Source organism: Caloenas nicobarica, chromosome 1 (genome assembly GCF_036013445.1).
Source record: "Caloenas nicobarica isolate bCalNic1 chromosome 1, bCalNic1.hap1, whole genome shotgun sequence".
Lineage (NCBI taxonomy): Eukaryota > Metazoa > Chordata > Aves > Columbiformes > Columbidae > Caloenas > Caloenas nicobarica.
This window is the reverse complement of record NC_088245.1, coordinates 71,930,679-71,946,933: the sequence shown is the minus strand read 5'-3', so window position 1 is coordinate 71,946,933 and position 16,255 is coordinate 71,930,679. Positions and strand designations below refer to the sequence as shown.

General features: G+C 41.1%; 1 protein-coding gene across 1 annotated transcript in view; it reads left to right on the top strand.

Annotated features, from left to right (window-relative positions):
• FAR2 (fatty acyl-CoA reductase 2) overlaps positions 1–16,255 on the top strand; it is a 150,953-nt gene that overhangs the window by 97,604 nt on the left and 37,094 nt on the right. Inside the window, exon 3 of the mRNA XM_065658393.1 lies at positions 14,621–14,796. Within this exon, the coding sequence (XP_065514465.1) occupies positions 14,621–14,796 (176 nt within the window). The remainder of the gene's footprint in view (positions 1–14,620; positions 14,797–16,255) is intronic.

The following is a 16,255-nucleotide window of genomic DNA, read 5'->3' as shown; positions in this document are numbered from 1 at the left end:
GTACTAAGCAGTCTGAGATTTAATTCTATTTACCTTTGGCATTACAGCAAAAATGTCAATTTTTTAAATAAAAGACTATATGTGCTCTGAACCATTCTTAGCTACAAAAACTGATATTTAACTGCAGAGCTAAAGGCTACCCATACAAAATATCCTGCAGTAATGTTTCAGAATGTCCTTGTAAATTCCTGTTCTAAACTGGCAAGGTCTTTTGAGCAACATGCAAGGAAATGCATATCTCCATGGCCACAACCCGAAATGTAGATTAGCATCCCTTCAGAAGTGGGCTTTAGTCTTGGAGATGATCTCCTGACCTTCTTTTTCTGTAATGGCACAGCACTGATCTGCATACCTCATAGGACACAGATGACTCCAGCATTGTCTGTGTCATTGTTCATTAGTTGTTATTTCTCTTCGTTCAGAGATTGATGATCAGACACTATTATATAATTTGAGCCTCATCAGGAGATGCTTTTAGGAATGTGAGAGGGAAGGAAACACAGTGTTTTGGAGAGTCATCTCTTCCAGTGTAAAAGGGAAGAAGATATTCTTGGTGTAGTACATTTTTACTCTCTCTGAATTAAATAAAATTACAATGCTCTGAGCGATGTATTGAGCAAATGATGGGGAGATAATAGCTGTGCTATTATCCCTGGTGAGAAGATGCCAAAACTGAATGCTTTTCATTTGAAAGGGGTGAGCTGCCATTAAATGTTCAATGTAAGGAAAATTGCATGGACTAGGATTTTCCTCCCAATAATTCTTTCCTCAGAGCCCCACTAATCTGGTGAGTTAAACACTTTTGCTGCAAAAATGAGTCTGAAAACAGCATATGTCTGAAGTTAGAGGAATCCATGCATTAGATGCTTGGCCATTAGCCCGCACACTACTGGAGAATCCAAGATGCAAGTTCAGCATTAGGGCATGTTCCACCTCAGAGATCATTTTCCACAGCTGTAGCAGAGCAGAAATTTCATTTTCCTGCTTGCGCACCCCATAAAGCTCCTCAGGGGATCTCATGTGTTACTTGAGATCCCAAACAGCTGGAAAGTATGTTAAATTGCAGTACCAGAAAAAGGTACTGCAAAAGGAAAGCACAGGGGAAGGTGGGGGACCAAGAGAGTATGAGAGTCCCTCCAGCACAGTTATGAGTTCAGTGGGGAAGATCTGTTCATGCTGTCATGGTTCCCTCAGGTTTGACAGGGATGACACTGTGAAGCAATTCCAGAAACTCTTTAAGATCGTAATATGCCAGTGGGATTGCCATTTTCCTATATAAATGTAAGAAACAGAAGTGTCATGAGCTGAGCATAGCAAATCAGAGAACACAAAGATCAGTGCTTTCTCATTCTGTTATAAGTGCTTCAGAGCCTGTGAAGTACAGGTGTCATTTGGTAGGTGGATGGAGACAGAGACCGGTCAGATGGGAGTCTGAGCATCCATCTGGAGGTTGGGTAAAGGCTGCCCCTGTTGTGGTCAATGGCACAATGTGTGGATGGACATCAGTGACAAGTGATGTCCCTCAGAGTCCATACTGGGATCAGTACTGTTTAATATCTTCATCAGTGATATGGATTGTGGGATCGAGTGCACCTTCAGCAACTTTGCGGATGACACCAAGCTGAGTGGTGCAGTTGACACACCTGAGGGATGGGATGCCATCCAAAGGGACCTGGACAAGCTTGAGAAGTGGGCTCATGCAAACCTCATGAGGTTCAACAAGGCCAAGTGAAAGGTCTTTGCATGTGGGTCAGGGCAATCCCTGGTACCAGTACAGTCTAGGGGATGAAGGGATTTAGAGTAGCCATGTGGAGAAGGACTTGGGGGTACTGGTGCATGAAAGATTGGACAGCAGTGCCAGCAGGTCAAGGGAGGTGATTCTGCCCCTCTACTCCACTCTAGTGAGAATCCACCTGGAGTCCTGCATCCAGCTCTGGAGCCTCAGTACAGGAAAGACATGGAGTTGTTGGAGAGGGTCCAGAGGAGGCCACAAAAATGATCAGAGGGCTGGAACACCTCTCCTGTGAGGACGGCCTGAGAAAGTTGGGGTTGTTCAGTCTGGAGAAGAGAAGGCTCCAGGGGGACCTTATTGTGGCCTTTCAAGACTTAAAAGGGGCCTATAAGAAAGACGGGAACAGACTTTTTGGCAGGGCCTGTTACAAAGCACAAGGAGTGATGGTTTTAAACTAAAAGCGGGAAGATTCAGGATAGACATGAGGAAGACATTTTTTATAATGAGGGCGGTGAAACACTGGGACAGGTTGCCCAGAGAGGTGGTAGATGCTCCATCCCTGGACACATTCAAGGCCAGGCTGGACGGGGCTCTGAGCAACGTGATCTAGTTGAAGATGTCCTTGCTCATGGCAGGAGGTTAGACTAGATGAGCTTTGAAGGTCCCTTTCAACCCAAACTATTCTATGATCCTGTGATTAATGTATAGAACCGGTCTTTCAGGCTGGTGAGCCAAAGGTAGTAGCTGTATGTTGCTTTATGAGTCTGATGCTCCCCTTCAGGTTGCAGGCTTGAGGCCAACTGAATTAAGAGACTATGATGTTTCTAAATTAAGCAATATACTACTAAGAGACTAATAAAGTAATTAAGTGATAATTAATCTAAAAGCACATGCAGCTATAAAGCTACTAATTATCATTCTTAAGCCTTATGAATCACACACAACTACTATTGAATAACAGTTCTATCTCCTTTCTCTTCTCACTATTTAGAATTAGGATGCAAATCTATCCCTCCTTTTTTCACTCTCGCACACCAAGTCATTCAGACAAAGACGTGATGAAGGCTCCAGAAAGTTGTCCAGTGGGGGGTCACTCTGGCATCCTTGTGGACTTGGGTTCAAAGATCAACTTCATCACCATCTGTATGCATTCACAGTCCTAGTGACAGAAAATCCTCTTCTTCCTTTTTCTGTACCTGATTTTATACATTATCTCTTGGTTTTCTATTTCTGGATGTGTCTTTTCAGCACCCTTGTACCTGTCTCCATCCAAACTCCTTTCAAATAAGCGGTCTGTCGCCAGTTACTGTTTTCCTGGTTGGTCCCATTTCTGCTTCATATATACCCAAGTTTAGGGTTTTTTTCAGTGCTGTTAATATACTTAGGCCATCTTGACTTTGTATGGTATTACTTATATGGTTGCCTGGAGGCCTTACCTAATTTTGAGGTCAGGTGCTCCATCAGGGCCTCCTGCTCGCACCTTATCACTCTATAGTAGTGTCTACGGAAAGCTGTATGCCATAAAGATGCTAGCTTTACAGGCCATGTAGTCTGGGGCAGATCTTTAAGCACTGGGGTTTTTTGCCCCAGAGAATCTGGAAAATTGATGGGCTGCCTCTACTGAGTATAGTAGTATAGGTGGAGACTTACCGTAGAGATGGATTGTACTTCCCTCAGTTAAATATATAGTTAGGATGTATAGCCTTATGCAAGTAGTCCTTTTGCAGAACATTGGGTATTTCTTAATTGTGAAACCACTATGCGGCATAAGAGGTGTATTTTATTTCAGTACACATAGTTGTTTGTGGTATGTTCTGCTTGTTTCTTCTCCACTCCTTCAGCCGGTTTTCTTCACTGGTAGATTAAAGCCTTAAAGTAATTTATAACCTCAAAGGACTAGGGCCAAGGACACGGGCTCGTTGACAGTAATCCCTGTTCAGACAGATGGGGAGACTTTTGTATACAAATAACTTTTTGTTATCCAACCTAGTTGAAAACGTTGCTCATTCTGGTGACACATGGGCAAGTGATTTGATACACTGGAAGCATAATTAGCACAAGTGCTCATTTTTCTGCTCTGTGTGAACTGAGTAGCTTAAAACTAATTAGTGAAATCTAGATCTAGAAGCCAGGGCAGGGGATGCAGAAAACATGGATGCCATTTCAGCTTACATGAATTCTCCTTTTTGGTCTCCATTGGAAGGAGTATGAGCTGAAAATATACTTGCAGAGAAAACTAACTTTTCTGTTAATAAATGTACAGTATTTGGGGTATTTCGTGAGTGTCAGTGTGAAAGATGTCTCGAGTCACGGATCCTCTGATGAGAAAGTTTTAGTAGTATGGCCTCAACTGGAACAATTAATAGGAGCTCCAGAGATGGTAAGTCAGTCTTGTAACGATTGATTACCCTTTAACAAATCTCTGAGAGATGCCAGAGCAAGATAAAATCCAAGGCTGGATTAGGGACACTTGATATGGCTTTCCTGATCCTCTTTAAGATGCATGTTTTTCCTTCCATACTAAGGTATCTGAGTTTCTCTAAAAAAAATAAAAAAGGATGTGAAGCATCAGCTGGATTGTTTCTTACCAGTGACAGCGTCAGAGCATTCTAGTCAGGTACAACTGCAAATTTTCACATGGTGTAACTGAGCCATCTGTGGCAACACTTTGATCTTTGTACCGGGAAGTGAGCGACATCTGGTCCTGGGAGAAGTGTTACTATCACAAGCTGACGTTAAATGGCCCTCCTAGCAACAGGTATCTTTATTCTGAAACAAGACCACACCTCTTGCTTGATTAGAGCCAAGCTAGTGGAAAAGGGAGTGGAGTACACATGCCAAAAGCTTCGTGCGAGCTTCATGAGCCACATTTGCCTTTTCTTTACAGCAGGATAATTTGATACAATTCAGTGGGACTGCTTATATTTTACTTACATTCATGCCAGGAAGAGGTGAATTTTAAGAATGCTTATTATGGGAAAAACCAATTGATCCAAGAACTGTCAAAAGAGGTCTCAAATACAGAGAGGGGTCCATATTTTGTATTACGTGCAAAGAGGCTGGATTCAGAGAGAAATTCAGAGTCGTGAATCCAGCTGTCGGGCTTGCATGCGGGCTTCTGCAACCGTGTCTGAAGTGTTTCCATGGATTTTTCTGAGAACTGACCATAAGCAGAAGCATTAATTACAACTGGTCTCCAGTAAGAGCAGTACTTGCAGAGCCACACTGCATTGTAAGTAGCTCGACACTGTTTGGACAGATGGTTCTATCTTCTTAAAGAAGTCTTAAATTCTCTAAGCTGAAGGCTCCTTGGATGGAAATCGAGGATTACTTGTAACTCTCTACTTCCTTGCTTGCTTGGAATAGTGACACTACAGAAAATTGGTTTATAATGGTTAAGTCATCCTGTCTTAGATATTTTCTTAGAATCTCAACTATTTTCGTCTTCACTGGGCTCAGTCTTTTTTTTACAAGTGCCTTTACTTCTTGTAGTGTCCCCACTCTTCTTATTAGTCTCATAAATTGCATTACCTGCTGAATATCTCCCAGTAATTTTCCAGTTTATTTACTTACTGTGCATGCTGAATGTAGTCTTACCATGAGAATATGATTATAGTTAAGTAACAGCAAGGACAAGAAAGAGATATTTGACAGGATGAAGTACCTGGGATCAGTGCTTTTCTTTTAAGCACCAATCAAAACATTACATTGTCATGATGAACATAACAAAAATGTATGTGGAATGGCATAGGAAGGCTGAAGTATTTGTATCGGACTTAATTACAGAAGAAACAAACTGAGATTCCACCATCTGTGTTATACAGATGTACAGGGAAATGATCTCTTGAGGTTTAGGATTTTGGGAAGCAGCTCTGCAGACAGCAACTTGAAGGCCACGCAGCTCAAGCTCTTTGGATCAGCTTGCTCAGATAGCTGGTGGTCCCATGGAACCTTTGCAGACAAAGTTGCTACGTCTATGTATGTTTTGGCTGGTGGGAGTAGATACCACCGTACAGTGGACAGTGAGAAATGAGAAATTGTCCTGGCTAAATGAAAAACTTCCATGTTTTAATGATTGTACTGTTTGACAAGGTCCATAAATTGAATATTCTTGGGATGAATTTTAGGCACCAAGACCAGCTGGCGTGAAACGGCTTGCACTCGAGGCATTAAACTTTCTTACTTTCCAAAACCTCCTGGCCACATGAGAGATCTCTGTTGGAAAAAGCCCTTGTTCCAGGTTAACTGCTGACATGTGACAAGGGACTTGTTCATCTTTCTCATAGTTTGTTCAGGCCAAAGTTGTGCTAAGACCCTTCTAACAGTTGACCAATATAGATGATTGAGTTCCAGTGCCCAGGGCATAACCTGGCAGAGTTTAATTTACAAGTATAGATATTTCCACAGAATTCATTGGCCCTCTTGGGTGTTGTCTGTGACATCAAAGGTTTTTTTCCTCTCTTCTACTTTTAATCAAAGTGAACTTTGGTGCCCATATTACCTGTGATTCTCTTCATGATGGGTTTCCCTTCTTTATGCCTCAGGAAGAGGTCAAGGATCTTAAAGAAGTGAGTATGGAAGGGCAGAACATCCACCCTAGGTTGCATAACTGCTGCAGTCGTTTGCTTAGAACAGCTCTTTGAAGGGGCCCAAGTTCAGAATGGAATGGAGTGGAATGGAATGGAGTGGAATGGAATGGAATGGAGTGGAATGGAATGGAGTGGAATGGAATGGAATGGAATGGAATGGAATGGAATGGAATGGAATAGAATAGAATAGAATAGAATAGAGTAGAGTAGAGTAGAATAGAATAGAATAGAATAGAATAGAATAGAATAGAATAGAATAGAATAGAATAGAATAGAGTAGAATAGAATAGAATAGAATAGAATAGAATAGAATAGAATAGAATAGAATAGAATAGAATAGAATAGAATAGAATAGAATAGAATAGAATAGAATATTTCTGTTGGAAGGGACCTACAACAACCATCTGGTTCAACTGCCTGAGCACTTCAGGGCTGACCAAAAATTGAAGCAAATTATTAATGACATTGTCCAAATGCTTCTTGAACACTGACAGGCTCGGGTTATCACCCACCTCTTTATGAAGCTTCTTCCAGTGTTTGACCACCCTTTCAGTAAAGAAATGCTTCCTAATGTCCAGTCTAAACCTTCTCTGGTGCAACTTTGAACCATTCCCATGTGTCCTGTCACTGGATAACAAGAAGAAGAGCTCAGCACCTCCCTCTCCTCTTCCTCTCCTTAGGAAGCTCTAGAGAGCCGTGAGGTCATCCTTCAGTCTTGAGTACCTCAAGACTCTCAGAAGTACTTACAAGAGTTATAGGGCCCAGATGTATCCACAGAGTTGTCCTTCAAACAAAATGTTGAATCATGTACCAGCACTGTGTATGTGTACAGATTATGCACTAGCTGTCTCAGCAGCATCTGTGTGACAAGCAGTGTGCCTGGGTATCCTCTTTGCAGCATGGTAGCAGAAGAAGAACTACCCTCAGTGTCTGGCTGAGATAAGGTTGCCTGAATGTCTTTAGTCATGGGGATCCCTCCGTGACATTTCAGCAGAGCTCTCCTTTCACTAAAAACTGAGATTGTGAGTTGCTGCATACAGAGACACCACCAGGCAGATCCCATGACTTCTGTGGGGCTCAACCAGTTCCAGCCATCAGACGATATGATTGTTCATATAAACAGAGACTGCCATGCAGAGCTGACGCTGACTGTGTTGTGCTGGGTCAGCTTTTTTTACAGCTGGCTGAGGATTCCATTGTGCTGTATTTAGTCTGTGATGGCCACTTCTTTTTCACATCATTCCATCCTACGAAGCTTCACAACTGTGACTGTTCTACAGCCAGGACTGCATCTCACTCATTTGCAGGGCTGCACTGTGTCTTCTTTCCTTCTGTGTGATCTAACGAGCCAGGCATACCTGGTCAGCCAGATGTGTAGCTGCGGGCAGCTGTATCTGGCCCGTCTCTCCCTACTAAGGCTCCATGTGAAAGGGAGTCTTATCTGAAAACATACTTCGCAGCTGCTGCCTACATGTGACCCACACACACACACTTCCCCAAAACCCCACTCCATATCATCTGTATCACTATATACATGAAACTTATCTTTTTAGAGGGGAGGAACCTCAGAGTTCTGCACCTGTGATACATAACTTGTTTTAATGTAATTATAAGTGAGAATGCATTAGAGATCACACTGTCTAGCTGCCAAGTACTCCAATCTACGTATACTCCTAAAAAATCAACCTGGTTTTTTTTTTAGGTACTTTCAAATGGGAAACTCATTTTTGGTCATTTCTTTAAATATCTCCAAGAAGTGGGCTTCTGTGTTTGGCACAACCTTTAGTCCTGGCTGGTTAGCCTTTGGGCACTCAGCAAATACTCCTGAAGTTGTCTGGTGCCCAAGCAAACCTGGCAGTTAAACATCAAATCTGTAATTAAGCAATGGATATGGAAAAGCAGATTCAGATCCTATGTCTGGATCACTGTACTAATTAACATTTCCAAGTACATAAAATGATTGTCTAAGTAATCAGTACGGAATTCTGCATGGCAGAATTGAAGAAGGGGAGATGGACGGGGTCATTGAGAAGTGGTCCTGCTGCCCTTTGTCTACTAACTCCCCTTGCACCTATGCCCACATTGGCGCAAAGCTATGCAGGGGGGATGAGAAGAAAACAGTTCTGGAAAATGCATGGGGAAAAAAAGAAGTTAAATGGTTCCTTGTAAGAAAAGCTCCAAGTCTTACCATCCTCCTTCCCTGCGCTTAAATTTTTCCCCCGTTTAAAATGTCAAGCGTACCATCAAATACTGATATTGATATCTGTCTAAATACCACACAGGGGCACAAGAAATGTCTGTGATGAATGTAAAAAAGCTCCATATTCTGTCTGTGACTTGTCTACCCACCTATATGATGGTACTAGAGACCACAGAAAGCTTTTCCATGTCTGTCAAGTCCCTTCTGCCTCTGTCTACAATGCTGACTCTGAAAGAGATCCTTCTACTGTTCCAGATTAACTGACACGTAACCCGAGTATTGTTGCTAGAAAACAGCAGGCTTTGTCAGCAGCCAATTTTCAAGGAAATTGGCTGTTTGAAACCACATCCTAAGTAGCTGGCTATACATATTAGCCTTAGCTGACCTATATTGAAATTTACTGTCTGTCATCTCTTTGTTTCTGTAGTCTACATCTTTAAATAATCAGCTGTTTTGTTTACTAGATGTTGGTCATGGGTAACTGTATTTCCACTACATTAGCTCTATTCAGGGGAAAGTAATAGCTCTAGATTGAAGCATAAGCCATTTGTTTTCCTATAATGAGGAACGCTCTGCTACATGCTTTCTAACTGATTAGATGAATTATGCTTTATTTGCCTTGAGAAGAACCACAGTTAAAAGCAACTTTCTAAAGAGGAAATGAGGCAGAGAGCACACAAAGGGGAAAAAAGGGTCTATCCCCATTAATGCTGGCTGAGCTGCATTTTCACACATTTCTTGACTGAGCAATCCTGATGCTTATAACTGGAAATGTACCAGGCTGAAAATTAATTGCCGGCTAATTACTTTATGTCAAGAAGCTGCCCAATTATTTCTCAGATTTGCTACAATGGCAATTCTAAAAGTGGCTAGGTACCTTCCCTCCTTCAAGACTGTATTGGAGGATTTTATCAGTGGCAAACACAACTGGGATAAGCCCTTTCATCAGAATAAAACTGCAGAGATCAAGTGGGGTTTTTTTAAGAGTTATTTTGATGACTTTGGTACCTTCAGTAGTTTGGATTTGTGCTGGTTGCTCATGTCCATTTATGATACTGCCATTGAAATCACAGAAGTATGGATATAAGTGCCAGGGGATTAGTCTGTGTATCTATATATAGTCTGTTCCCTAGCATTTATACACCAACGATCTGTTCAGAAGAGCGATTTCAAACACCTCACTTTTTAAATTATTCCACACACCTGATGAACACCTTGTTCTTTAAAGGAATTGTTGTCACAGAGTTTTATCCATTGGCCTATGTCTTGCTTAGAATCAATTATTCATGTTTATATTCTCCTGAATTGCATTAATAAATCCCTCCAATTTCTTTATCTGAAAAGATGGAAGCTTTCTTCCTTTTTTAAAAATTTTTTAATTGAACTCTCTCAACCTTTATCTTCTTGGCAGTTCCTCATATATGAGATGCATTTTGTGGGAATTCGTTTATTTTTCTCCATTTTAATTGTTCTCATACAGTAATGCCTTGAAGTGTGCATACTACAATGTAAGTTATAATACCAACTTTTGCTAATCCTCCTAGAGAAGCCTGATATCCCAGTTCCTATTAAACACACCTGGCCTCACTTTGCACCAGAGAAGACCATTTTGTATTGCTCTTATGAAAAAAAGTCGGCAACATCTGGTTAAAATGGTGTAATTTGAATGCCTTGATTGACTGTTGGTTTTGTACCACAGGAGAGAAAAAAAGTTATCTTTCTAGGCCACACTTAAAAACTTTATTTTTTCTGGGTCAGTCACCAAAGCGTTTGGCCCTGTTCTGGCAGAGGCAGAGCTGTGTGTGCTACTGCTGAAGAGGCAGCTTGTTGCAGAAAGGAGCCACAGCAAGTTACAGACTGTCGATAACGTGATGAAGAGCAGTAGCCCACCTTCACCACGGCTTGCATTGCTGGGGCATGTTTATTCAGCACTTTGGAAGATGAACCCTTCACATCAGGGGAGAGCACAAGAAATAGCATTAGATAATGTCACCAAGTAAACAGGAGAACTGCTTTCTCTCCATTTCTCAGTGAAATGCCATCCTGCATAGTGCCTCTTACATAAGTTGTTTTTTGAGGAGTGAGGACTGATACATCCAAAAAAAGAAGGACTACCCAGACTTCTTCGGAAGGCAGCTATAAGACCAAATACATGCAAGTTTCTTTTTAAAGTAGACCATGGCTTAGGCACTATATTTTTCATTACTTCATCTTTGCTTCACTGAAAATGTCTCCCGAGGAAGAAGCCAAGCCTTTGGCATTTTACATTGTTCAGTGGTTCCTTTATTTTTCAGCTCTGCTGTTCCAACAATGCACAATTTGCCCTTTCTTTGATGTTTTTGTGTCTTTGTGGTATGGAAAAATATCTAATTGAAAGATTGATGGGCAGAAATCTCTCTGAACTACTACACGCTTTAAGGCAAGAACAGAGAAAACAGGGAGTTACAGATGCCCTTTGGGAAGGGAGGTCTAAGCTTAAGTGAGCAGGAATAGGGAAAGAGATGCCCATCAAACACACTCAGATATAATGTTGGGAGATATTCTAGATGTCCTGTTTTCATAATAAGTGCTTGACAACGTAAATTGAAATCACAGGCATGAGAAGATTATTATTATAAATGAGAATTGCCTGATTATAAAATTAGAAAAATTCAGCAAATTTCACAGTGAAATTCTCACCTCTGTTGAGGGACAGCACAGCCTATGCAGAACTTGCATCCTGTTTTGAGGATTAAAATGGGAATAGCAGCTATTAGGTTCATTTATTCTGTTTTGGCCAAGGCAGCAGTGTTGCCCCTGGAATGCATTAGGATGCTCAAAAAGACACTGAAAGAAGGATATGTTGTTACTGATTTCCTTTAGTTTAATTAATATTGGACACGGTTGATCAATTTGAAATCAAACATCTTGCCTTTCTCTTCACTATAATTCTGTGGCAATTCATGTATCACTTTTGAGGTGTTGCTGACTTGGCCAGAGTCTTCATGTGGTTCCAACAGTACAACATCACAGCCCACTTCTATCCATTGAATATATTTTGTATGGATAGATGGCTTCTAAAAAGGAAAGGCAGAACAATCTTTAGGCCTTATGCAGTTATTGGGCTTTTATTATATATGTTGTGGGTGACTTAGTCAAAATTTAGAGATGCAATTATTGTTTACCTGCAGATGAATCAATATCTTTACGTGAAACACTCCTTGAGCTATAGGAAACAGTATAGAATAAGCTGCATTTGTTTTGTCTTGGAATCTTCTTGCACTTTCCTGTAAAGCACTGACAATTCTGAAATTTTCAGATGTGATAAAAGCGGCAGCAGACTTTGATTAAACAGCTGCTCCTGTTATCTGATTTAATGGTGATGATGAACTGAATGTTCTTGTGATCCAGAAGGCTTCCAAAGCAGTATGCTGATTTGTGACCTTGCTTCTAGAAATTGCCTTCATCCTTTAGAGAAATGCAGTGAATCATCAGAGGGAGTGAAAAACTACAGCTGCTGAGTGGCGTGTGGTGCTAGGCAATACCTAGCAGTAGGCACAGAAACTGAAGAGGACATTGCCTGCAGTGGGAATGTCAGGAGGAGATGACATGTAGGCAGAATATAGCTGTCCAAGTTTGAGCAAGGCTGGCACTGCAAAAATACTACTTTTCTTTTTATATGCCATGACTGAAATGGAGAAAGGGCTGATTCATTCTTTCTCTGCCCTTGCATTATTTATGCCAAAGTAAAACAAATATAAATTAACTCTTTTTAGGTGGAGTTTTACACTCTCTCTGCAACAGAACAAACAAATGCAGAATTGTTCCTAAAACTCTTGAAAGATAGCTTTGGTCTTACACGGGTTCTCTGAGAAACCTTTCCATTTTGTGTCTCATCAGGGTTTGCTCATGTGCAATCTCTTGGACAGCCAATCTAGCATCTTTTTGTTAGAAGACAAGCTTTTAACAGACAGTAATGCTGGCAGTACCCAGTTCTGTACATAAGTTATTGGGAATTGAGTTACTACAGTCTAGCTGTCTCTCATCGTCTTTGTCCACAGTTAGCTCTCTCTGTCTAGAAATCCATTCTCTGGGCTATACTAGATTGCTGAAAGATGCATGTAGTTGGATGCAATTGAGAGAAATGAAATAACATTTTCATGTGCTAACTTTTGGTAACTTGCTCAAGTTTCAGATCTATGAAGGATGCGCAGCTGTGTGTTGAAGAAAAGTACATGAAGTCAAGTACAGAGTGTGCAGCATAGTGGGGAAGGCTGATTATTTTCTTATCACTTCTTAATCTCTAAGAACATCAAGGTTTATCCAGATTTGGTTGTCAGATGAACAGAAATATGCTAATCACTTAATCAAACAAGAAACTATTGCTGGTAGTATCAATGTAATCTTTCATATGTGTTTTTCTCTTAATATGTTTGATTTATGTCACACAATTTCCGCTCTTATGTAAGCACTGGGCAAATCAAAGACAGAACAGCCTCTAGGAAAACAAGAGGTCATGATAGTAAACAGATTTACAAACTCAGTGTTACTGGTGAGTAAAATACAGAGTAGAGGAAACATCCAAAAACCACAGAGCTCCTGAGAAGCCAGCTGCCCCATCCTCCTGCCCCAAGGCAGGTTCAGCTACTCCCTGACTTTCCTGGCAACGCTTATTTAGACAGTTCTCAAATGCGTCCGAAGGTGGTGGCCCAGAACATCTACCAGCAATCTGTCCCAGTACTTAGTCATTCCTGTCAGTAGGTTAGTTACCTTTGAGGTGTGGTTATCCTTTGAAATCTAGATTATACCTCTTCAGATCCCACAGCCTCTCTATTACATTTATTCTTTCTACCCTTCTTGTTACCACCTGCCCCCAAAAGGGAGAAGCTTTTTGGACTTAACCATTACTATTATTTCGGTTGATGTTGCTCAGATGTAATAATGCTGGCCAGCAATACAAAACCCTTACATCGAATGCTTCTAAAACTTAAGATGATTTTTTCAAATCCCTCCCCAGCAAACTCACACAGTGTTTTGAAATTCAGGCTTCGTCTTCTTTGCCTGTGAGATTTACCAAATAAAAGGTCTCCAGGTGGAACCTGCAGTAAGTGTCTGCTTTCGTGGCACAAGCAGACCTGCACCCAGACCTGCTGGACTGTTATCAGTACCTCTGAGCTACTCACAGGGTAAAAGTGGGAACTGAGGAAACTGACATTTTTACATGGGCACTTTTCAGGGTTGGTGTGCAGTTGTCTTGCTGTCCAGGGTACCTGTTATCTCAGATCTTAGGCAAAGCAGGGTGCAAGATGCTGGTTTCAGACAAGTCATCAGACAGAACAATATATGGAAATGCAAAGATCTTTTTAGTGGGTAGACGCACAGTCTTTCATTCTGCCGAAGACTGGGCAGAAAACATGTATTGGAAAGAGCCGTGGTTCATAGACATAGAAAAAAATGCTGGAAGACAGCTTGAGTGGTCAACTGGCTACATACTTGTCCAGTCATGCAAAATTGCTAGTGGCAGTCAGCAGCTTACCCAGTATGGGTTATTGAGATTCCCCATCTTTCCATCTCAAAGGCAGTTCCACCACAGGACCCATCTGACAGGAATAGAGTGACAGTAGGCAAGGAGCAGCGTGAGAAAGAAGAGGAGCCAGAATGTGCCCTGCTCCCTTCCTCTCCCCAAGTTCTTTGTAGAAGCATCAAGAAAATTGCCTAAGTCCGATGCTTCACAGGCTTTCCCATTCCATACTCTGCCTGCCTCTTTAGCTTCGATTATGGTCCTGCAAGCATCCCTGGAGGGTGGTTGCAGGAGATGTGTAGATACAGGAATTTCAGTTGCTGTCCCAGGAAATGAGTGGTGCAGGGAAGGTTCATTCATCTCTTCAGGGCAATGCATTACCTGCTATGTTTTTGTTCTGTTTCTCCTGTGAGGTTTTCCCATGGGAGGGAACAAGTGAATTAATAACTATTTTACCATCTCACCTGTGCATCCTCTCTGAAAGAACCAGGCATTCTCTTTCATGCCAATTTCATTGATTGATGTAATCAGACTAGCCAGTAATCAAAGTGATCTCTGTAGCCTAATTCTGTACCTGATCTCTCTCTCTGTGCTTCAAGGTCTTTGACAGGGTCCGAGAAGATTGCCCTAATTTCCACGAGAAGATTAAGCCTATTAATGCTGAACTCACTCAGCCCAAGCTGGCCATCAGTGCTGAAGATGAGGAGGAGCTTCTGACCCGGGTCAATATTGTCTTCCACTGTGCAGCAACAGTACGCTTTGATGAACCCCTGAAGTATGTCCTGCTTTCTGTATTTGCTAAGTGTGATTCAGAATGTGCAACAGCCCATAACACAGCCTTCAGTGCACCACTTCTATAGCTGCCGTAATAATTCTCCATGCGCATTTTCATGCTACATGTGGTTCTGTGCTGAATGTGCAATGTCAATGCTCTGAAAATGTCATGTGCATATGCACGTCAAAAGTGAAGTATCCTGGCAGATTTCCATGGGAACAGAAGGAAGTACTGCAAGCTTGGGTTGTAATATAGTAAGGGAGTTAAGTCTGACCTAAAATTGGGATAGGGAAAAGTGTCGTTTAGGTGAAGAGGGAGATGTTTTGGCAGAACTAGCTGGAGACAGCTTGAAGTGGAACTGTGTTGTGTCTGTCTCTAAAGCTAGTGTTAATGGCCTTTCTTTGTTGCTGAGTAACTGAAGAGGGATGTGAGATGTTGCATAAGAAAATAGCCTATCATAAGATTTAAAATACGAGGGACTCGGTGTAATTAGCTGTTTAAAATAAATGCTCAATTTCTGAAAGAGCTCCCTTGGGAGTGCCTGTCCAGGCAGGCTTTCCATTAAGAAAGAATAGCAAAAATAACAACTAAACCAAAATTAGATGTGTAAGTGCTTCTAAGTAAATCACAAAGGTCAACAGATAGAGTTGGATGATCTGAATTGCCAGATCTTCACAGTTTTTTGAAAAATGCTAAAGCTATGAGAGGAGAAAACACAATTATTAATGTCAGTCTTCATTTGCTCATACATAGGCTAATAGATATCCACTGTGTTCAACATAAATTTCTTTTTGCAAAAACTGATTAGAGAACCTACCAGAAAGGAAGCAGGTCTTGATTTAATGTTGAGCCATGTGTAAAACCTGGCTCAAGGCATAAGTAGCAAAGTACTTCACTGCATTAATAGCCATAAATGTTCTTAAATCAATAAACAAATGGACATGCTATAAAAGTACATCGCAGTGGCGTGTAACATCAAAGGGAAACTGTGTTTTCCATAAGGAAAGTAGCTAAAAAGAAGTTTAAAGAAAAAGTTAAAATGGTCATCTGCTTGCAGGCAGCATAGAAACTATTTAAAGGCTGATTGCATGTGATACGTCAAAATATCTCAAACAGAACAAGGAAAATCCAGTATGATTAAACAACAAGGTATGAGAAGTTCTTAAGATAAAATTATTCCTCTCTGGATAATAAAACATATCATATGGGTAGAAGGCCTGACAAGTTAAATGTGAAAGTACAATATTGCTGCTCGAATAAGAATTTTAAGCAGCAAATTGCTAACAGCACATACACAAAAAAATATTTTTTAAACACAGCAGAAGTTCAAAGCCTACCACAGAATATGCAGAGCGGATAGGTAAGGGAGGTGCAAAAACAGTGCTATCAAGATACTAGAAAAGCAGCAACAGAGAAACTAAATAAATTCTTGGCATCAACACACAGCACAGTTAGGGAA